The 24997-nt window shown below is 42.6% G+C and overlaps 1 protein-coding gene across 11 annotated transcripts in view; it reads right to left on the minus strand.

Annotated features, from left to right (window-relative positions):
- The window catches only part of SEMA5B (semaphorin 5B), a 363514-nt gene that overhangs the window by 119305 nt on the left and 219212 nt on the right, over positions 1-24997 (minus strand). For all 11 annotated transcript variants that reach the window (XM_073305098.2, XM_073305088.2, XM_073305090.2 and 8 more), the window contains one exon: positions 17638-17683. In XM_073305098.2, the coding sequence (XP_073161199.1) occupies positions 17638-17683 (46 nt within the window). The remainder of the gene's footprint in view (positions 1-17637; positions 17684-24997) is intronic.

Below are 24997 nucleotides of genomic sequence, written 5' to 3' on the forward strand. Positions count from 1 at the left end.
TGATTATAACAAAAAAATAACCTATTAAAACAGTGCACCTTATTCTGACACTGGTCTTAGACTTGTGCGACTCCTGATTTACACCAGTGTAAGATCAGAATCAGATCCTACGTGTAAGTGACATTACGGGAAGACATACACCAGCCAAAGGAAGCAAGTTCATATTTAAGGTTTGCTCTGAATCTGTAGGTATATTGAGGCTGAATTAAACAACCTAGCCCACAAAGAGTTTTATCAAAGTCCTTGTACACTGAGAAATGGTATAGCCCTAGGTTAGCTGTTGTACAAGAGTTGTACAAATCAGCTACAAACCACTCTTTCTAAATGAGTCAATAGGGACAAAGCAGGACTGATCAGACCCTCAGATGAACTCTTTCCCTCTTTCCAGTTGTATTTATTATAACTATGTTTCAGCCTCTCATTCTTTTGCACCATTTATTCCCGGCAGGGCCTGTTTCCCTTCCTACCATTTGTCTGTCTTGTCTAGCTGGTAAGTTCTTCCAGACTTGCTAGATGTCTGTATAGTGCATAGCAGAATGGGGTCCTGATCTCAATTGAAACAAATGGGACTTACTACAAAGTGAGGTAGAAAAAATCTGGCCCTTAGTTTTTAGATGCAGTTCTAAGTAATCTGTTTTTGGTAAAGTACTTCGCCTTCTGTGTATTCTTGCTAATGCTGAATGCATTAGTTATTTCTCTCTCCTGAGCAGCTGCAATTATCATGTATTATTATTCATTTGTACTACAGAAGCTCCCAGGATATGTCTACACAGGGAGAAAAAAACCACAGCTGCCCCAGGTCAGCTGACTCCAGCTCATGGGGCTTGGGCTCTGGGGCTTTTCTTTCCGCGTAGCCGTACCCCCAGAGGCCTGGACTGAGACCGAGTCCCCACTGTACTGGTACTACACAAACACACAGTGAGAGACAACCCCTGACAGAAAGTGCTTACAATCTGAACAGACAAAACAGGCAAACGGTGGGAGGGGAAACAGAGGGACACAGAGGCCCAGGGTCACACAGCAGGTCAGTGGCACAGCTAAGAACAGAGCCAGTTCTCTCGATTCCCAGTCCGCTGCCAGGTCCACAATACCACACTGCCTCCCAGGTTTATTTCTGTATAGCATTCTTCATAGGAGTAGTATCACAAAATGCTTCTCAACCACCAGGTCAGTGCTAGCTGGAACGGAGCAGCACTGGGGGGCGGGGGGGGGGGGGGTTAAGAACAGGTTAGACAAACGCCTCTCAGGGATGATCCATGTTTGGTGGCTAGAGCAAAAAGGACTGGATACAGGATTCACAAGTCCTATTCTTAGTTCCGACATGGATTTGCTGCGTGATCTTAGGCAAGTCAATCACCTCTGACTTTGCCACTGTGTAACTGGCATTACTGTTCTGGAGCTGTAAACTTTCATTTGCCCTGCAGGGGATTCCACTGAACAACACCAGGTTCCTGTAAATCAGACACTCCTCCTTCCTGTAGTGTTGGGTAGGAATTTACAGCTCCAGATTCTATATTTCCTTATCTCAAAGGGTTATTGTGTGAAGCTTAATAGACCACAGTTTCTAAAGCACTCTGGGATGAAAAGCACTGTACAAGTGCAAAGTATTATTATTAAAGATTATTGTCTAAAGCTTTACTAAAGAGCATTTGATACCAAGTACAAATTTATTTCCAGACCTCTAGAACTAAAATGGTATAAAACTAGATTAAAATATTTTTCTAAAGTAAGTGATAAAGATAATCAGTCAGGGTACAACTTGCATTCCCCGTTTCAGCTATTCGTTGTTTTTAGGACATAGATGCAAAGGAATAAAAAAAAAGTAAACAAAAATCAGTTTATAATAGAATGGCCAATTCAACCTTAAAGAGACACTGTCAACTTTAAATTCATAACTTAAACAAGCAAATTTCCTTGCTAGTTGGTCTAATCTTACCCTCAGTCTTTCTGGCGTATATCCAGTCTAACCAAGCTGACTTCCACTGAGAGCAGAATTTGAGCCCTTAACAACAATGTAAACTTAGATGGTTGAAACTGGAAGTATTCTTTAATTTCCAATTTACTTTTCACTAATTACCTTTTGCATTTCTTGCACTGCACAAAGTAGTCAATGACATTCATGTCATTTTGTTTACAAATCATTGCTCAACACTGCAATATTTGGTTGCAAATGTTGCAGAAGAACATTTTTTGTTTAAAAACAACTATATCTAGTGGCAGTTAGAAAAAACAAATATTTCTATTGGTTGTAAGTTTGTAAAAGCACATTTTTACAAAGTCTAAAGTTTGGTCCAAATGCAAGTTGATGGTATCTCTTCACTGAGATTAAAGTTGGGTGGGAAATGATTTTTCTGGCCTGTGAAAATTTTCAAGATTTCAAAATTTTCCTGTTCTGTATCAGGACAAAACCAAATATCCCAGGTGAGTGCCTTAACAGCCAGGTGACTGACTATCCTGGGGTGGGTTAAATATTTCTTGGAACGGGGACTCAAACTTGGGTCTCCCACATCCCAAGTCAATACTCTGATTGCTGGACTAGCAAGTCAGTCTTCCTTGGTCTCTCTGACCTAATGAATATATAGTTATTTATACACAACAGAATAGCTCAAATAAGAGAGATTGAGTAACCCCTATCCCAGAAAAGCCATTAGCGTGGTAGTTATGCTAAACACTGGGCTATTCTGTAAAGACAAGTTACAGTATTTCCTATAACTGAGGAACCAAAAGCATACAGGAGCCATGACAAGATATTTAGCAAAGTAGGCAGTTAACCTCCAGGGTAGAATTTGGTCTTCTGCCATATCAAATATATCTTGTAAGTTATGGCAACAAACATTGGCAAAAGAGACAGGTGATTATGAAGACACTAGATTATATGATAAATCAATAAAATAATTATATAAAGGAGGTTAAAATATATGCAGCCAAAAAAATAAAAGAAAGATGCCACTTTAATATGTCAGACATAAGTCAAGGATATGAATATAGGTGAACGCTGGTTTGTTTTAGGTTGGTCATAATCTTTAGACACACCTGACATTTTTGTAGTACATAATATGCTTTCTTCGCACCTCCAGCGCTATTTATTTTGCAAAGATCAGTTTTTACACTTCTTCTCTCACAGCTATAACAAAGGATTCCTTAGGACTGAGTCAACCACAGCAATGCCTCCATTTTAGCAGCATAGATCAATTCTCCCTTCCAGGCCAACGTATCACCAAAAGATGTCCATCTCCACCCTTTTTGTTCTTTAGTAGAGTCACCATTCAGAAATAAATGCCTCCCTCCCATTCGTGGGCTCCACTGATGGATGTGCCAGGACTCCTAAACAGCCTCCCTTTACTGTTCTGCACAATGATCTCGGCAGTAGAAGGTTCAAAAACCCTTCCAATGGACCAGCCCATATTCAGTACAAAATCGATTTACCACGGCTGTAGTCCCCTTTGTGTTTCTGCATCAAGCAAGGAGATTTTCTTCTCCTTCATTTTTCTGCTCTGGGTTTCCTCTCCATTGTGCTTGCCTTTGAAGCTTACTGCTGTGTAGAGATGTTAAGATTTCTCCACTACACACGCTTCCCCCCCCCCCCCCACTACACAGATAGCCCGGATGGATACCACACAGTCAATGGAGAGACTTTTTGTGCACCCGCATTAAAAGGCTTTTATGTCCAGCTACGAAAGAGGATCTTCGTCAATGCTTCCAATCAAAAATGTAATCAACAAAGTCTATGTGAAGCTTCCACACATTATCAGCTTCCTAGATAATAAAGTGGGGAGCCATGGATTCCTTATTCCACTTCAGGTTACAGCAAGGAGTAGTCCCTTTCAGCCTTTGTTTGTTTGTTTAGAGAAAAAACTGAATTAAGCTCGAGGAAACTGCCCAGCGTGGACACAATTCTCCCAACAATTAGGATGAGATTCATGAATCAAAATCAGCACATCATGCCATTTTAAAGAGACTAATGAACAACTCAAGATGACATTTTCACTGTTCTGTGTTCCTTGTTTTTCTTCAGGGAAATCACATCCATTGCATCAATGGGGCCTAATACTCTTTCAGATGACAAACACTGCAATATATTCTCATTAAAATCGTGTAAGTTGTTCAACATGGGCTTAGTCCTGTCTCGGCTCTAAAAAAGGGGCAATTAAATAAAATGTTCATGTGATTCAACTTATCCTATCCACATTCTTTTCTGGTTGTGCATTTAAGCTTGGTGTAGTGCAACCAAAGGGGAAAAAAGTGGAAATCTTTAATGAAGCAAAAAAATGCCTTACTGGGACCAAATAAAAGGCTTGAAATTACCTTAATTAGCCAAGGGGAATTTCGTGCAAGCCAGAGAGACTGGGAAAGTCTTTTGCAGAGAGACGGACTGAAAACTTTGACGAGATCCTGAATAAACATGACTGCACTATGCAACTTTCGGAGTCTGAGCACAAAAGGCAAAACCAGAGTCTAATTCTACTTCTCTATCTCATGATGTTTCTTAAGACATAATTTCAGGAAGAAAGGCAAGAATGGCACAACACCCAGAGGTACAAGTCAGCCCTCTCTTCTACCCTAGTCAATCCACTTTGCTGAGATCAAAGTTTCACCCTCTTTTTAAAATATATATTTAGTGCTGGGGGAAAAAATCCAGACAGATGACCATTATTATTATATGTTTCTGAGTAGCAGCAGTGTTAGTCTGTATCTGCAAAAAGAAAAGGAGGACTTGTGGCACCTTAGAGACTAACAAATTTATTTGAGCATAAGTGTTCATGAGCTACAGCTCACCTCATCGGATGCATACCAATGAAGTGAGCTGTAGCTCATGAAAGTTTATGCTCTAATAAATTTCTTAGTCTCTAAGGTGCCACAAGTCCTCCTCTTCTTTTTATTATTATATGTAATTGTGGTAGTGCCTGGAGCCGACAGCTCCATCACGCTAGGTGCTGTATACGTGTAGACAAAAAGGAAGTCCCCACCCCACAGAGCTTACAGTCTAAGGATAAAGTGAGAGACAACAGGGAGACACATCAAAGAGACAGCAGAGCACAAGGTAACAATGAGATGACTGATCAGTGTAATAAGGGGCAGTCACAGACTAAATCCCTGTTTTGCCACAAAACACAGAGAGTCCAGGTAGAAGCAATACAAGCTTCCCCAATGGGGCACTGGCAATATGCCTCAATCCTGACTTGGAAGGACCACTCTGACAGCTGAAAGCACAGTTCAGTCTCCAGGGCTCATTCAATCCATGGCCTACCAAATGCTACCTGGGTTGGTGGGTTTTGGGATGCTGAACACACATCTAACAGAAAGCAGACTGAAATCACCACTCATTTCCCTTAACTAACGAACACTACAGCAAATAATGGGTAGCAACTTTCAGTTGCTACCTATAAGGGATGGATTAAAATCAGCTGAACTAGGGATGAAAGGTTCATAATGCATTTCCAACCCCCAGAGCAATCCAGTTCCCTGCAGTATCTTTTTAATTTCACTGTCGATGCAGTTGTGTTACCAGATCTACACTCCTCCAGCACCTTACTCAGAGCACCCAGCATCTAATTACAGCTTCCTGCCTGCTTTACCTCAAACTCCCTCTGAAACTAACCTCTAGCCACACTGGTGTGTTTTCATTAACACCAGACCATCCAGGGTCTATCAGCAATGGAGCATTTTACTTAAAGGAGATAGCAGAACAAACTGTGCTGATTTCCCCAGTACATGCTCCCAAGACCTATTCCCAACGCCCACTGCCCTCAAATCAATCTTCTGAACAAACCAACATTGATCCAGGCCTAGATGCACCTTCCAGAAAGACCATTCCCCCCTTTTTCTCCTAGAGCCAGCTCCGTAAGATGGATCACCGTGTGCAATTACTTCCTCGCTGGCCACTTAAACATAATTAGGTCCAGGTCAGGATGACCTTGCCTGAACTTCTCAGATGTAGATATAAAACTAGGGCTTCATCACACTGACCAGCGGGCTGCTAGCTTGCTCTGCCTGCAAAAAAAACAGCACTACATCTGAGTGACAGAATCTGACACTTCTCCAAGAGAAACACAGAGTGCCAGCGGAGAAAGAGATGGGGTTTACAGAAAGAGACCTTTAGGGAGGATATATAAAGCCCAGCATTTAGTACTACAAGACAGAGACAAACAAGAGTTTAATCAAAACAAGATTACTACCTTAAAGAAAAGGGCCCCCCCCCCCGCACTCCATGTTGCCAAAAATTCTAGTGCCTCCATCAGAATCCCATTCCACAACTCTTGCAGCAATAAAATGTTATCTGCCTCTCCACTCCAAGTAAGCCTCCTCCCCAGGCTTCACTTAGCAGTTGCTCTATCTCCTTCCTAGAGTCTGTTGAAACAGACGCCTTCAGACTCCCTGCTTGGTCTGTCACAGTTTGCCTTGCTTCTGTCTCTTCCCCTCCAACACCAGACGTCAGCACCTGATGCTCCAGTCGTCTCTGCCAAGCTCTGTCCCAACAAGGAATTTATTTGCTCTTTCTACTGTAAAGACGACTCTCATCCTGTATTTTTTATTCCTTCCTATCTATTATGCTTTTCACTCGCTGTTCTCTTGCCATCCCACTATTTATCTTCCAATTTCTTTCACTCTGAGCTCGGCCCTTAGTTTCTTTCTGGCACCTGTCCCTCTCCCCTACCTACTCCTCAAAAACAATTAATTTAACCTCTACCCAAGATCAAAGACTCTAGTAACAAGTATTAAGAGTATGCCCCTTATTTAGGATGTGGGAACACAGCCTGATTCTCCATTGGTCTTAACATAGCATATTTCTCCTCTGTCCCATTTCTCTCTGGATCCTTTTTTGGCTGTGCAAACTTGACATGGAATGAAAGTTTCAATAGATGCTACAAGAAAAGTACATTAAACATTATTATTATTAAACATTTATATTGTGGTAGCATTTAGAGGGCAACTAGATCAGGGTCCCATTGTGCTAGGCACTGTACAAGCATCTAAGAAACGACAATCCCTACCCCGAATAGCTGACAGCCTGAAAGATAAGACATACACACGGATGAGAAGCTGGAGTAGGGGAGTGAGAGATAATCACAGTAATGAGATGTGCACAGTTCTTAGCCAGTCAGAAGTGGCAATCACAAGTTATTCCATAGGAAGACCTATAGCCTACACAGAACTGTGTGAGTTTAAAGCCTTTTTCCTTGAGCAGGATCTGTTCTTCTAACACGGCTTTTTGAAATGCTAGACTGGAAAACCTGCATGGGTTCAGTTGGCGGCACGAACTCTTAAAGTTGTGGAGAAACCAAACCTAAGCCTTCTTCAGACTCCTGAAGTGAGTCCTGAAATAATCCCTGAAACTACAGTCTCCCCCCACCTTGGTCCCCTAATGATGGCATCTTCTCCCAATCGAGGCAACCGAAAGGTATTTAGAGCTAATCAAGTTGGGGTTTGATCACCTTTTTCTCCTCTTCATACCTGGCTTATAGGATGTGGGTTCTTTTTTTTTTTTTGGAGAGGGTGAGGTTATTAAGCGGGGGAAACCCTTCCAACCAAAAGCCTTGTCATGTTATAAAAGATTTCACCCTGGCGTGCTCCATAAAAGTGATTAATTGTTCCCCTCCCCCCCACAAACTCTGGACGCGCCACAAGAGCCGCAGAGCTATTCAGCCGGTGTTAGCGACCCTGCTGTAGGCTTCAGGCTGCGATAATCCCATGGGAATTACTCATTCAAAACTATTACATATCAACTAAATTGTTACCAACCAAAACATATCAGGATCATTTTATCCCGGGAAACTGCTTGTGCTACCATGAAATGTATTTACTGTAAAATAAATGTTTTGGGGATTTTTTTACAAGAGCTCAATAGTTTGTTTTATGGGAAACACCTGAGGTTGTTTTTTAGGCCAGTTTTAGAGAGGCACAAATCAATGGACTAGTCTTCTTACACTCCCACTATAATCTACCCTATGCTACCAGAGGCAAATTTACTCCTGTGCAGACAGACAGCACAAGGTAGATGAACCACTTAAGTCTTATTCAAGCCCTGTTTTGAATTTAAAATCCCGCTATTAACCTCTATTATACCTATAGTATTCTACAGTTACTTGCCAAAATACCGCAATTTCACTCTTGAAAGATGCAATACTTCTAATACAGAAGAGCATAATGTTGGCTCCTTTACTAAAGGTCACGTAAGAACACACAGGAGTACTAGCAGAAGGGGAGCAAACATGAAATACTTTTTCAGCACAGTGTCAAGGGATTTTCAGCTCATTTCTGGCCAGGTTTTAGGAACAAACATTTCATCTGCTTTCAGAGAACTTCTCATTACTGAGTCGAAGAAAAAAAAATTGCCCTAAGCAAACATAAACAAACTTCTGCCAGTAGGTCAATTTCAGCGGAATGTTGATTCTTCGCTCAGTAACACCAACATAAATAAGGAATAAGTCCCTAAAGACAATGAACTAATTATGTTGGTGCAAGGCAGGAGGAGAATCATAGCACAAGTACACAGACTTCTTCTGGGCACCGTGGAATCAGAGTAGTGGGAAGCAAGAGACAGAGAAAAATAAGCTAACTAAAGCCAAAATATGCTTCACATCCTTTTGCAGCACGAGGAATCAGAAACAATGCTGATTGTAAGAAACAAGAGGTGCATTTTTTTTTGTCTGTATAAAGCATGTTTAATGGCCCTGGCTGTAACTTGCAAGTAATAAGAACATTTGTCTTCATTCCCCACACATAAAATGCCTGACAGGGTTTTATCAAATAAAAAGCCAATATGCCACAGGTATCAGTAAGTAACTTCAGCGGCTACTTAAATCCTCAGTTTTTGACTCCTACTCTAAATGTTTGATGACAAAGCCCAAAGCCCTGGCAATTGCTTCACCATTTACATTCCAAGGTTAGGGGTGGGGAATGGCACCTGAAAAGCTATCTGGAAAGACGGCTGACCATCAGCTGCTGACAAACATCACAGAAGCTGCACTTTTCACACATGAAGGTAAAGGGCTAGGTCCCCAGCTGATGTAAATCAACACAGCTCTGTTGACTGCAGTGGAACTTCATTGATTTACACCAGGTGGGGGTGTGGTCCAAACAGTGTCGGAGAGTGAACCTCCAAACTCTTCTTACTGCACCCTAACAGTGCACCACAGGGTGCATTGACTTCAATGAGGCTTCACACAGCACACAGCGGTAAGCAATAGGGCCCCAATTTAGCAATATGCAATAAAGCATATGCTGAAGTCCATCCATATTCAGCAAAGCATGTCAGCATATTCTTAACTTTAAGTAAGTCCAAGAGGAACTTGAGCACCTGTTTAAAATTAAGCACATGCTTAAGTGCTTTATAGAACACAGATGGACTCCTGAATCGAGACCTTACCTCAGTAGTGACCGTTTGGAGGAAGGAGTCCTTAGAAAGGAACTGTGGACTCCAAACACACACTTTGACGCGTCTCATATTTTCCCCTATATCCTAGATTTCAAGAATCCAGAAGCCGCAGCAGCCTCTTGAATAGAATCAGGGAAGAACCTGAAATTCAATTTTCAGGTCCAGAGCTGAATTTTTCAAAAGATGAGTGTATTCAGATGGAGGGTTTGATTTGGGCCTGGACGTCAGATAAAATAAAAAACTGTGACAACAAGAATCAGGGTTTCCTCAGTATTCAACCTACTATAACTGAAACCACAAGGAACCACAATTTCATATGATCTTGATGTCAAACCAGATTTGCTCAAAAGCAGGTCTGAGATACTAACAAGATTCATCAGATCTTCAGCACACAGTACATCCATCACATAAGCCATTTATTATGGAACGGCATTAGAACTCTGGGCTGACAGTAAGAGATTTTAGGTGTAACTATGGTAGGTGATTTAGGAATAGATTTATATGTTAATTTGCTAATAAAAAATGTATCATTCTGATAAAATATGTGACATTCATAACTAAACTATAATCCACATATTAAGGTGTGCTTCTGCTGTACTATATAAGATGTTGATTATGTTTAAAAAAATAACTGGATGCGTCTGAAAAATAAGAAATAAATGTTTTATCTAGGTATTTATACCACATCACTCACAGTGTATCTGAATATCTGAAACTGAGAAGCCACATTCAAAACACTGCAGTTAACTACAACTTAAAAACTATTTTCTTCTGGAAAAGTTACAATTGTTCTTGAAAATTTCAAAATGCAACTGGTTGTAATGCAGCCTCACTAGTAAATAAAGCTATGAAAAAGTTTCCAACAAACCGCTAATTGTCCAAAACTCATCTGCGTTTTGTGTTGAATGACAAACCTGAAACTCAGACCAGATTTCATTGAAGGTTTGCTAAAATTTGTGGATTTTGGAGGAAATTTGGACCTGCTTTTGAGCAAATCTGGTTTTACATCAAGATCATATACAATTGTGGTTCAGTGTCAGTGGTTTCAGTTATAGCAGATTGAATACGGAGGAGAACCCAGATTCAGAAATATTTTTGCATATAAATACAAACTAAAATAATGCTACTCTTATATAGCCCTTTCTTCTGTAGCTCTAAAAGCACTTTACAAAGGATAAACTGTGACAAGGAGCTGAAATGACTTGCCCAAGGTTGCTCAGCAGGCCAGTGGCAGAGCTGGAAACAGACAGCATGTCTCCTGTATCCCAGTTCAGTAGTTTGTCCACTAGGCAACACTGCCTCCCAAGTTGAATTTACTGTGATTGGTGGAATGATATTATTGATCACTTGCAAATATCCTGCTGAGCACTGGTCCTTCATGAAAATGTTTCTAAATCCTTAAAGTTCCATGAATTTGAACATGAATGAAAATTTGGGTGAGAATTTGTCCTGAAAACTGCATTATTCACTATTCATCATTTGTTATGCTTATAAATGTTTATGTAACTGTCCAGGGAAATACTGGAAGTCAGATTCTGCCACCTCTATTTACACTGACTACAGGCACCCCCCCGGCTTACGCAACTGTTCCGGAACGCCTTGCATAACTTGAATTTTGCGTACGTTGGAAATGTATACCACTACGTTACGCAAAAATTGCCGCAACTCAAAAATCCTATTTCTGGCTTATGGAACTTTTTCTGTAAGGGCGCATTTGCGTAAGTCGGGTCTTGCATAACCCAGGGAGCATCTGTAGTGCCTTAATATGTGGACTGCCTGCAGAGCAAGGTACCAATCAACATATGTAAGGGAGGAAGTATCAGGCCTTGAATAGTAGGAAATAAAGCAAACAGGATGTGTCTAATTCTTGTTTTTGATTCAAGACCAGAAATACAAAACTTGTTCATTCTGTTGCAGGGAGAGATGTTCAGGACCGATGGAGGCATTTTATTACCATTAACTGCAACCCGTTGATAGGTACTATTGATTTACCGGTGGTTTTGCCCTAGAGTTAGTGATCCCTCCACAGAGAAGTGTCAGAGGGAGAGTGTCTGTAGCAAGAGCAGTTCAGTTTAAGAGCTGGAGCTGGGAAGTGCAGCTGTTTCTGATTGTCAGATTAAGAAAGAAAAAGTGAAGCAGGGTAAAGCACCTTCTCTCAATGGAAATACTGTTAGCTAAGAAGGGCAGTTTAACTACTAAAGAAATGTATATCAGTTTTTCTTCTGTACTTTAGCTTTGCACATACTGTATCTGCTCCTTTACAGCCTGGTCCAAATGACACTGAAGTCAGTGGAAAGAGTTCAACTGATTTCACTGAGTCTTGGATCAGGCCGTATGGGTTTGGGCCCTGATTCAGAAAAGCACGTAAGCACATGGTCAATGGGATTTAGGCACTGAAGTTAATGGGACAACTCACATGCTGAAAGTTAAGTGCTTTCTTACAAGTACAATTTGCAAAAGCACCCAAGTGATTTAGGAGCATGCATGCCATTGATTTTCGCAGAGGGTAAAATTTTCAAAAGCACCTGACTGCTTTGCTGAACAGGTACCAGATTTATCGGCTTACGGGATGGACTGAATGAAGGCCTAGATTCTGATACCTTTACTCACATTGAAAAGTACCTTACTCCACAGATAAGCCACTAAAGAACATGTTGTGACTAAGATGCCATTTTTCCTCAGTATGAGTAAGGGCCTCCATTCTGCAAGTCTGGTCCAGGTATTTATTTTGCCATTTAATATGTAAATACTTTATGGCTCAACTCCCTATTTCTTTAATGGCATCCTTTTACACAAGGAGCAAGTATTCTTGAAATAGTTTTAAAGTTGCCTACATGAAATAATGTCACTGATATACATGATGAGCTCATGCCCTGCAGTGCTGTGAGCTGAGCTGGGCAAAATGGCTTGGGTGGACAGGTTATACTTGAATCGTCATCTGAGGAGGACTTGAACTTGGGCCTCCCACATGAGAGTCCTAACTACCATGGTACAGAGTCAGATATTACCTTCTCTCCCTCCCCAAAACCCAATGATTAGGGCGCTCTCTTGGGAGGTAGGAGATCCAAAGTCAAACGCCTGCTCCCCATCAGGCAGAGGGGGGGATTGAAAACGGGTCTCCCACATCATGGGTGAGTGGCCTAACCACCAGGCTAAAGTTATAGGGGGCAGCAGTCACAGCCACACTTCCCTTCCCACTTTGTTAATCTAGCCCCTTTAAAAATACCCAGGAACAAAACGTGCCAGGCCAAGCCAAGTTTCAATGCACAATCAACTTTCTAGATTCACTGAAAATTTCAGAATTTTTCCCATTTCAGTTCAGCTCAAAACAATTCCTTCTCCCCGAACTGCCAGTGAACCGAAAAAACAGTTATTCCCCCAGCTCTAGTTCGGAGTATTCTCACTGAAGTCAGTCGGAGCTGGGGGTATTCACTAACTCAGGGCCTAGAGGGAAATGCATGCCAGGCAGAGTGATTTTATATATGCTGGCAAATGTCCTTGTTTAGTCCTTTTAAAAGGACCAAATTAGCCTAGTGTATTTTTTTAAACGCGCTATGAAGATTTTGTTTTTAAACTGACACTTTCCACCTAATCTATTAATTGTGAAATCTAGTATAAACAGCCCCCTTACTGGCCTCTCTGTGAAAGCTGGGGATTAGAGGGTAAGCCTGTTACTGGTTCCTGCATAAATTGAACAGTGTGTGCTATACATGCATATCATTGCTAAGGTTTAAAAAATGCCCAATATTAGGGAAACAATGCATACATGAAAGCTGTTTTTAGGGTGGAAAACGAAGATGTATGGATTTCATTTTAAAGGGACATTAGCAGATTTAAAAATCCTGTATGTTTTGAAGGGGAGTTTCTGGAGTTTTGTAAGAATTTTAAAAAAAATCTACAAGATTTTCAATAGTGACTAATGTTTTAAGGTATCCAACTTGAGGTACCTTACAGGGCCTGATTTTCAGAAACTCTTGAGAACCCCACCCCTGGAAGTTCAGCTTCATTAAGATAGGTACCAAAACATTGAGACACCCAAAATCATTAGTGATTCCTGCAATATCTTGGTGCCAGCTCACTGTTGGCCATTAACACACTGTTCACATTTTGCATTTCTCTCAGCTTGGGTAGAACCATTTTGCTTCCTGGTTCTCAAGCACAGGCCCGGGGCTGCAGCTCTTGGAGGGGTAAACAGGGGACAGGAATGTTTAACCTCAAACAAAAATCTAAAGCCAGCCCTGAACCAGAAGTGAACTTTTTTTGGATCATGGCAGGCCAGAGGAGACCAAAGCAACCTACTCTGGAGAAGGGATAGGAGACAAAGAACTGAGAGGAAAGGAAAGGACAGTCTTTACTGTCTCCTTAACAGCTCCCAAAGACTCACATGTCCCCCTCCCCAACAAAACTTGCCATATCCCCTCCCTGATCTACCCTAACCTCCCCAAAGTGTTCCCCCCCCCGCATCCTCCTGCACTCATCCTCTTGAAACACGCCCCACAGAAACCTTCCATAACTGTGCCCGTCCCACCACCAAAATCCTATCCCATTTATCAGGAAAGACTAATTTTTGCGACATCTTTCACTGCACAAACAATATCAGTAATGTGCACCCAGAAAACAAGTTTTCATCCTATGGGCAAGACATTTGTTATAGTTTGTCTTTTGTCATTGTAATTTCAAGATCCTAGCTCCATATTATATGTATTGGGGGGTAATGTCCTAGTCCAGTTTAAAATGGGTTGAATCTCATGTCAGTATAGCACATTTTTGTCGTTGTGCTGTGAGCTTACAAGTATTCATTGCAATGCTGTATGGGACAGAGCTGGGCAATTTTTTCCTCCAGCAAATAGTTTATTCACTGAAAAATGCCATATGGGAGAGCAAAGTTCAAATCCCTGCTCCACTGTCTATGTAGATATGTATCAAGAATGGAACAGCTTCAATATGAGAGACAGAGAGACCCATAGCAAACTATAGCCCAGCTGCTAGGGTGCTTTCCCCACAATGTGGGAGACCCAAGTTTAAATCCCTGCCCCACATGCAGCGGACAGGAGAATTGAACCTGGAACTCTCACATCCCAGGGGAGTGCCCCAACCACTGGACTACAGGTCAGAAGGAAGACAATGGCAGCAATGATTTATTTCATTTCCTTTGCTTTTACGGTAAAACGTGCCCAGAAACTACACCAAGCAGTTTGCTTTGATCCAAAACAAAAAACAAAAAAAATTCAACTTTTTCCTTTTTGCTGAAATTCTTCAGATTTTTTTTGCATTCAATTCAGGTTGAATCAATTTTTAATTTTTTTTATTTTTCAGAGCTGCCAGCAAACTGAAAATCCAGCTGTTCTCCCAAAGCTAGTAAAGAACTATCAAAAATGGTAGCCCAGTCTGGGACCAGAAATGATACAAAGCCTTTGCTGCTAGGTCTGATTTTTGTGATGGGCCCAAAATTAATGTCTCAAGTAAGGGTCTGATCCCCGGCTCACTGAAGTCAGTGGAACACTCTTATTGACTTCAGCAGGCTTTGGATCAGGACCTAAATGAGAGCAGTCCACAATAACTCAGCAGCTATGTGGAAAGAGAGAAACCAAAGTCCTAGAAGGCCTTCAAGTTTCCAAACCAAACAGCACCAAGAAGGTTTACTCTAGCCTTGTGAAATGGTAGCTAGAGCCCTGCACGGATACAATTTTATATCCACAGATATCCACATCCGCAGATATAAATTTGTATCCATGCAGGGCTCTAATGGTAACTACAGAATTCTCAACGGCATGAGAATTTCCTCTGAATGGAAGCAGTGAATAATGTAATGTAATGTATATGATGAGTGACTTTGTCACCGGTTTAACAGTAGGAAATGTTCATTTTCTGATTCTAGAAAAGACGGTGCAGGTGGGATGCATCAATCAGAGTTAGCCACTAAATCTACATTACAGAAGGAGAGAGATTTTCAAGCACCCAAGTCAGTGGGCCAGGTAACAGTGTCACTAGGCTATTGCTCCAGTGTTGCCAGGCTCATTAAAAAAAAACGACTAAGATCAGCCTCATTCATGGGAAAAGCACTGAAAGGGCTTGACTCTTGTTTGTGGGTGCAGTGTGACTGACATTTACACTCACCCTTTACCCACAGTCATCTGTGGCCATGGGGGGTGGCAGGGAAGGCAGCTTTAAGCTCAGACTAGTACTCAGTCAGATCCCCTCCTCTAAAGGCTAATCTAGAAGATACGCTGAATCAGGGTCTCTTCTGCATGTCCTGGCTCTGCTCCCTACTCAGCACACAGTTCCTACTCTGTGAGCAGTGCTGCCCGGTTCAACCTCAGCAAATCAGGCAGATTTGGTGCCACTGGCAGCCTGCAACATGGGTTCCAACAAGGAGAAGTGAATCAGACCCACTGGTAGGAAAAAAAGCCTTCCCAATACATGTTGAACTATAGGATCCATATTATATTTTAAAAGAGCCACTAGCACCTCAATACAAAAGAGTCTCCATTTTGTTATTTTCTAAACTTTGCCTCCCTCCCCCTTCTATTGAACTGAACTTAGAATCCCCTTAACTTCTCAGCTTGATTTTCTATTCTTTTCTTCAAAATGATGTATATGGAGGGGTGGGGTGTTCTCTGAGCAGCATAATGTGCTTCACGGATGCAAGCCAAGTAGCTATTTAGGCAACCACTAGGTCTGGAAACAATTGTTTCCATCATTCCCAACACGTGTGTCCGCATAATTCCATGCTCTCATTGTCATGCAAAGAGGTTTGTAGAAATGGCCGGATACACCCAGAAAGCAGAAACAAACAAAGCTTATTATGTTAACCAGAGATCCCACCACATCCTCCACTTACATATAGGAGGGCTTTCAATTTTAGGCAGCGTAGCGTGCAGACCATTGTGGAAGAAAGTTACCCCAGTGCAGAAAGGCTGCACAAAGCTCTCGCCATTGTTGAAGCCACACTGCAGCACTGCCCCCAAAAGAATCTCAACCACATCAGGATGTAGGGGACCCCCATGGGGTAACCAGAACAACAGGCTGTGATAGCCACTCTGAGAATCAGCACTCTACAGAGAAACACTATTTCACCACCACCACCACTCGGCTCCCATCTCTTCTATATCCCGTTGGAATTTTTCTGGCACACGTAACCTACCATCCTTGAAAGGGAAAGTTCTGTTAGATGAGGTCAACTTTTAGAGTTCGTTCCACTGTCACTTGTACTTCATTCACATGCATCTTCCTTTTTTATTCTATGAAGTGTATGAATATCTATCTGCTAAATATCTATGCTGCCCTCCCTCCACACTTCCTGTCAAGAGACTCGCATGCAAGGAAACAGGGTATGGCAGGTGCTTTGCCCAGCCATGCTGAATACTGCCCATTTTCAGAGCATTTTAGCCTGACTCTGCATGAGCAAGGGCCCCTTGGAAGTCAACATGGCATCATTCAGGCACCTGCATAGAGTGAGATGCCATAATGAGGCCTTGGATTCTAAAGTCTTTGGGAGTAGGTGCCCTCATTTTGATCTAACAAGAGCAAGGCACATCTTTCAGTGCTTACAGAAAACAACAATCTATACCCCAGCATATTTGTTATTGACAGACACTCTGTTACTTTTAATTAATTAATGATTAAATAATAAATTTTGCTGCACCTTTCAGTTCCAGATTCAAGCTGGCGGGGGAAATCTTGCTCATCCCATTGGCCGTTTGTAAGCCTTTTCAGTTCAGTGCAGACGAGCCACCTCCTCTACCATTGCGTGCTGGGTGACACACATTTACAACCAGCTGTATCTTTGAATGCCTGCAAGTCCTATCCTGTTTTTAGTAACACATTTAGCTCCTCAGCATTCCATGCTCCCAGGGGCACAGCAAAAGCAGGGAGCGGTGATGGACAAGAACTGTTAAAGCCATCCCTTCCAGCTGCTGACCTCTGCACTAAGGAAAGCCAAGGATTTCTTTGTATGGTTTTATTTACGCTGCACCAGCTATCAGTCATACTACCTGCTTTGTTTCTTTAAGATGCCATGTTTTCAGCACCCACGCATCACAAACCACAAAAAACACAAGAATGAAGAGCAAGAAAGTGCTATCCAAATGGCCAAGCACTGGAATGCCCTTCCCTTTAGCAATATCTTCTCAGTGAGAACAAAGTCTAATTCTTCCCTCTGCCACTCTGGAAGCATATTGACAACATACACCAAGCGATTCCAGGCACGTTCATCTTAACGAGTCAAGCAAAACGATTGGGTAAAAAATGAACATACGTACCTGGATAAGAGAAACATTGTGTAGACTAAGTCTGAAGAGGTAGTTCCTGCAGGAGAAAAGAAGAAAAAAAAGTTGTTAGATTAAAGAGAACTTTTTAAAAAAGGCGGGAGAGAAGAAAGCGAGGGAAAGTTGTATACTTTCAACTAAAAGGTATGGTCATGCATTTATACAGGCAGTGAGCCTTTCCAAGAAAAGTGTCCACGTGATCCACCAAAATAACAAAAGGAAATGCTAAAATGGTGCCTCTTGTTTCACAGAAATGTAGGGCTGGACGGGGCCTCTAAAGGTCATCTAGTCCAGGCCCTGGCACTAAGGCAGGCCCAACTAAACCATCCCTGACAACAGTTTGTCCAAACTGTTCTTAAAAACCTCTAATGATGTGGATTCCACAACCTCTCTTGGAAGCCTATTCCAGTGCTTCACAGTCCTCGTAGTCAGAAAGATTTTCTTAATCTTTAACCTCAATCTCCCTTGCTGCAGAGTAAGCCGATTACTTCTTGTCCTACCTTCAGTGGACATGAACAATTGATCCCCATCCTCTTTATAACAGCTCTTAACATATCTGAAGAGTTATCAGGTCCCCCTCACTCTTTTCTCAAAACAAAAATATATCCAGGGTTTTTGTTTTAACATTTCCTCATAGATCTTTTTCTCTAAACCTTATCATTTCTCCTCTGGATTCTCTCCAATTTGTCCACATCTTTCTGAACGTGTGGCGCCCAAAACTGGACATGATGCTCCTGCTGAGGCCTCAGCACTGGCAAGCACAGCAGTACAATAACCTCCCTTTGCCTGTCTTTTCATGAACTTTGTAACAAAACTCTGAGCCAATTTGTAGCCAAACTTTCCAAAGCCTGTAATGGAGATGTACAAAGAAACCTTAACGACTAGGGGCCTGATTCAAAATCTTCAGCTGGCCCAAGGCCAGTGCTGCTACACTCCTATTTGCTTCTGGGAGAGGGGGTGAGATGGAATCTGCAGACCTGGGCTCAGAAGAACACGGAAAGCAGGGAAAAGGGCAGCTGCATTCCGCTAGGTGTTCTCCACACACACAAAACTTGCAGCGAAATCAGTGCAAGGGACTGTGGCCTGAACCTGTGGTCTGTGCGGCAACTCCCCAAGCCCCCACACTGTGCGGCAACTCCCCAAGCCCCCGAGCCATGATGTAGAATCTTCCCAAGCAAAGAGGATTCTGGGTCAGAGGCAGTGGAGACAGGTTCTGACATGACAGTTCTTGCTGTCAAGGGCTAAAGGGGGCAACGGGATGGCCAGATGGCTATGGGAGACAAAGGGCCTAGGCATCCCCACAACACACTCATGATGTGTGCAGACCTAAAAGAAATATTGACAGATTGTTTCCTTTTTTCTGTAATCATTTGCGTTATGTAGGTTTTTATGCTTAATAACCTTGACTTAATGCATTCACATTTCCACCCAAGTCTAATGAATACATTAAATATAGTACATTCATAAATACAATAATATAATAAAGAAAGAAAGATATAGCATGATCTAGTAGCTGGAAGCTGAAGCTAGACAAATTCGGACTGGAAATGAGGCACAACTTTTTGACATGGTAATTAACCACTGGAACAATTTATCAAGGGTTGTGACAGATTCTCCCACTGACAATTTTTAAATCAAGGATTGGATGTTTTTCTAAAATACATGTCATCATTTATTTTGGGGAAGTTGTATGGCCTGTGTTATACAGGAGGTCAGATTAGATGATCACAATGGTCCCTTCCACTCACCTGCACAGGAATAACCGATATAGAGGAGCATGAGACTCTTCAATGATCCCTATCAAAGCATGTCACAGATGAGACTAAATGAATGATTTCCTGAGAAGTATTTAAGCAGTGTGGCCTAACAGAGCACGAGACTGGGATTCAGGAGACTTGGGTTCTAGTCCCAGCTCTGCCACTGGCTTGTTGAATGACCTTGGGGAAGCCACTTCCCTCCCTCTGCCTCAGTTTCCCAATCTGTAGCATGGGGATAATGATACTGACCTCCTTTGTACAGATCTTTAAAATCTACTCAAATCTATTCACCTACTGATGAAAAGAGCTAGATATTATTATTATTAGCAAAATGTGTCCAAAGTATCTTTCCAAGTTCTCACTTAGGAGCATCTCCCCAAATCCAGCAGTTCTTTTGTACACTGAAAACATCCTTCCCTTCTCTTACAGCTGCATAACCTTCCATGTACTCAGTTATTAAATTCAGAGGGGTAGTCGTGTTAGTCTGGATCTGTAAAAGCGGCAAAGAGTCCTGTGGCACCTTATAGACTAACAAACGTATTGGAGCATAAGCTTTTGTGGATGAATACCCACTTTGTCGGATGCATGCAGTGGAAATTTCCAGAGGCAGGTATAAATATGTAAGCAAGAACTCCTTTCCAAATGCAAACCGATGGACATCATACCAAATGGACTGAAGGTTAAAAATCCATTGCTATCTACATACTGCACAGACCACAGTGAGAGATTATGACACACACTATCAAAGAAACTGAGGAACCACCTGATCAGCATCCTATACAGCAAATAGGAAAACATCAAAAAAGAGCTCTCCAACCTGGAGACTCTCATAAATAACCAACCTTCCATACAAACGGACTTTACTAAAATAAGACAGGAGATCTACATTAAATACTTCACCTCTCTACAAAGGAAAAAGGACTGTAAGCTGTCTAAAATCCTACCTGCCACATGGGGCCACAACAGTGGTAACCCTAACTCACCCAGCAATATCGTCAATCTATCCAGCTACCCGCTCAGCCTGGCAGAAGAGTCTGTCCTATCTCAGGGACTCTCTTTCTGCCCTGCCACCCCCACAAACATGATACAGTTCTGCGGTGATCTGGAAGCCTACTTTTGCTGTCTCCGACTCAAAGAATACTTTCAGGATAACACTGAAAAGCACACTGATACACAGATACCTTCCCACCAACAGGACAAGAAGGAGAACTCCACATGGACTCCTCCCGAGAGTTGAAATGACAGTTTGGATCTATACATAGGATGCTTCCACCGACGTATACAGGCAGAAAGAGAGGAAAAACAACATCACTTGCCTCATAACCTAAGTCGTGCAGAGCGCAATGCCATCCACAGCCTCAGAAACAACCCTGACATTATAATCAAAGAGGTTGATAAAGGAGGTGCTGTTGTCATCATGAACAGGTCTGACTACCAAAAGGAGGCTGCCAGACAACTCTCCAATACCAAATTCTACAGGCCACTTTCCTCAGAACCCACTGAGGAATACACTAAGAAACTGCACCATCTACTCAGGACACTCCCTACACTAACACAGGAACAAATCATCATACCCTTAGAGTCCCGACAGGAGTTATTCTACTACCACCCAAGATCCACAAACCCGGAAATCCTGGACGCCCCATCATCCCGGGCATTGGCACTCTCACTGAAGGACTGTCCAGATATGTGGACTTTCTACTCAGACCCTATGCCATCAGCACTCCCAGCTATCTCCATGACACCACTGATGTCCTGAGAAAACTACAATGCATTGGTGATCTTCCAGAAAACACCATCCTAGCCACCATGGATGTAGAGGCTCTCTACACATCCCACACACAGATGGAACAAAAGCTGTCAGGAACAGTATCCCTGATGATACCAGAGCAAAACTGGTTGCTGAGCTCTGTGACTTTATCCTCACGCACAATTATTTCAAATTTGATGACAATATATACCTCCAGACCAGTGGCACTGCTATGGGCACCTACATGGCCCCACAATATGCCAACATTTTTATGGCTGACCTGGAACAACGCTTCCTCAGCTCTCGTCCACTCATGCCCCTTCTCTACCTACACTACACTGATGACATCATCATCATCTGGACACATGGGAAGGAAACCCTGGAAGAATTTCACCACGATTTCAATAGCTTCCACCCCACCATCAACCTTAGCCTGGACCAATCTACATAGGAAGTCCACTTCCTAGACACCACGGTGCAAATAAGTGACAGTCACGTTAACATCACACTATACCGAACATCCACCGACCGCTATGCCTACCTTCATGCCTCCAGCTTCCATCCCAGGCACACCACAGGATCCACTGTCTACAGCCAAGCGCTGAGGTACGATAGCATTTGCTCCAACCCCTCAGACAGAGACCAACACCTACAAGATCTTCACCAAGCATTCTCAAAACCTCGATACCCACACATAAGGAAATAAGGAAACAGATCAACAGAGCCAGAGGTGTACCCAAAAGCCCCCTGCTGCAAGACAAGCCCAAGAAAGAAACCAAGAGAACGCCACTGGCCATCACATACAGTCCTCAGCTAAAACCTCTCCAATGCATCATCAGTGATCTACAACCCATCCTGGACAACAATCCCTCACTTTCACAGGCCTTGGGAGGCAGGCCAGTCCTCGCCCACAGACAACCCACCAACCTGAAGCATATTCTCACCAGCAACTACACACCGCACCATAGTAACTAACTCAGGAACCAGTCCATGCAACAAACCTTGATGCCAACTCTGCCCACATATCTACACCAGTGACACCATCAGGACCTAACCAGATCAGCCACACCATCACTGGTTCATTCACCTGCATGTCCACCAATGTAATATACGCCATCATGTGCCAGCAATGCCCCTCTGCTATGTACATCAGCCAAATTGGACAGTCCCTACATAAAAGGATAAAATGGACACACAGATATTAGAAATAGCAATATACAAAAACCTGTAGGAGAACATTTCAATCTCCCTGGACACACAATAGCAGATTTAAAGGTAGCCATCCTGCAGCAAAAAAACCTTCAGGACCAGACTTCAAAGAAAAACTGCTGAGCTTCAGTTCATTTGCAAATTTGACACCATCAGCTCAGGATTAAACAAAGACTGTGAATGGCTCTCCAACTACAAAAGCAGTTTCTCCTCCCTTGGTGTTCACACCTCAACTGCTAGAAGAGGGCCTCATCCTCCCTGATTGAACTAACCTAGTTATCCCTAGCCTGATTCTTGCTTGCATATTTATGCCTGCCTCTGGAAATTTCCACTACATGCATCGGACGAAGTGGGTATTCACCCACGAAAGCTTATGCTCCAATACGTCTATTAGTCTATAAGGTGCCACAGGACTCTTTGCCGCTGTTATTAAACTGTTTCTCAACAGCTACAGACTTAGGGCCTGTCTAAACTGTGCAGCAGTGCGCACTACAGAGGTGTGATTCCGGAAGCACACGGAGACGTTGTGCACTAACCGATCTGCATCAGGAGGCTGCATGCACACTAAACGTTCCCCAGGGCACTTTACTGCAGTGCTGTTTCACACAGCATTATGTTAAAGCATGCTAGGGAAATTCAGTGAAAACCAGCAGAGTCTACACAGACAAGTTAGTGCACTTAGACATCACATTGTTGTAGTGCGCATTGCCGCAATGTGCAGAAAAGCCCTTTAACAAATATTATGCCCCGCAATGAGCTCTGTTTCACAGACCCATGGCACTAGGGTTACACACCCCTATGGTCTAGCTCAGACTGGAATTTTGATCCAACAGCTGATTTTTCTTGGATCCCTTAGGAAAGCACACGCTAATTTAACAAAAATAATAATGCAGCTCCAGTGTGCAAGGATCATGAAATAATCCTGCTCCTGAAGGTGTTAAAGCATGTCACAGGGCCTGAAGTCTTATAACACCCCGAGGAAGAAGTTCTCATGATAACTGGCTCGGAGCTGGTTTCCTGTTGTTAAGCATGCTATTTAAATGCATTGATTCTGGAAGTCTTATAACACAGATTCCAGCTCCTTGTTTTAGTCCTGTGAAGCATGGGGTGGTTTGACTGAGTGATAAACTTTTAATATTAGATTTTTTTTTTAACAGTGGAACAGATTCAGCCAAAAACTTTTAAAGGAAGAGGCATATTCAAAGGAGATGGTTTTCCCTGAGCCCAAAAGAGCTGGAGAAAGAACAGAGTCTGTTTAAAGACAAGCAGGGTGTATCTTTGCATAGGTCACTATGTGGCGCACGCACATATGCATCAGCTGTGAGCTGTGGTCAGGTGGCACAGAACCCTCCATCAGTCAAGGATACTAAAGTTCACACAATTATCTTCTCGACTCTTCATACTAATGTTACTCCTGGTGGAATTCTGCACCAAAAAATTAAAAACTCTGCACAGAATATTTCAAAATTCTGCATATATTATGTGTCAAAATAACACAATATCATCACACCAGTTTCAATTATTTTGGTAATTTATTTCAAAATACCTGCCAGCAAGTATGTCTGTAACAATACAGACAACAAAAAAGATTCAGGAAATGTTTTTAGACAAATATATTCCTTACTAGGCATATCAATACAGAACTCTGAGTAATAATTAATTTCAACTACAGTACGGAACCATATTTCCCACACCACTCACAAGCAGTGCAAAGGCTTGGGGGAGTCAGGGTCATGAAGGAACTGAGGAAGAGGGAAGTAATTGCTGGGAAGGAGCCTGGGTATAAACTTGAAGTGTTGTTGGGTATTGGTGGGGAAAGCATGGAACAGGTTTTTTTGGAAGGCGGGGAGAGATTGTTAAGGAGCATCCCCATGCAGACCCTGGCTGACCCCAAGCCTCTCCCATTCAGTCAGGCACATCTGCGCCTGTCCTTATGTCTCTGTGCCCCTACTCAAGCATCCCCCTTCCCTCCTGCACACCTCCCCCTCTTCCCATGTGGCCCTGCACCTCCCTCCCACCATGACCCTGCGCCTCCACTCTCATTCAGTCCCTGCCCTAGTCTGTCCTCCCTGACTAGCCCTTATGAGCCCCTCTCTGTGAACCCCCAGCAGCCCCACACTGTCTCCCCATATTCCCTGTCTCCTGACCTGGCCCGACAGGCGCTGTGAAGAAGATAGGCTCTTTCTCTTCCCTATCCTGGCTGGAGCTTGCCAGGAGCCGCTGCTCTATTCTAGCACCACAGCGCCCTCTGGTGGGCAAAGGCGGAATTGCAGCAATTTTTCAGCAGAAACTGTTTTCTGCAAGAAAAATAAAAAGTATGCACGGCACATGAAATATGCACATGCGCAGTGGTGCAGAATTCCCGCAGGAGTACTTTAATGTATACCTCTGTCCTGCAAACACAACTCTAAGAATGGAGTCCTATATGTTTGTCATCTCTCCATGGAGAAAAATGGGCCCCATTTACAAATACAAAGATATTTTTTCTTATTTCTCACCCAACAAACTCAACATGGCATCTGAGATCAAACTGAGTTCTTTTCTTCTCGCATATCATCATCAGTAATAGAAATTCTGCTGCCCAGATTATGCCCTCAGTGATGCCTGTTCAATTCTTTGGCTTTTAGTGGCTTTACAC

This window comes from Lepidochelys kempii, chromosome 11 (genome assembly GCF_965140285.1).
Source record: "Lepidochelys kempii isolate rLepKem1 chromosome 11, rLepKem1.hap1, whole genome shotgun sequence".
In the NCBI taxonomy this organism is placed as follows: Eukaryota; Metazoa; Chordata; order Testudines; family Cheloniidae; genus Lepidochelys; species Lepidochelys kempii.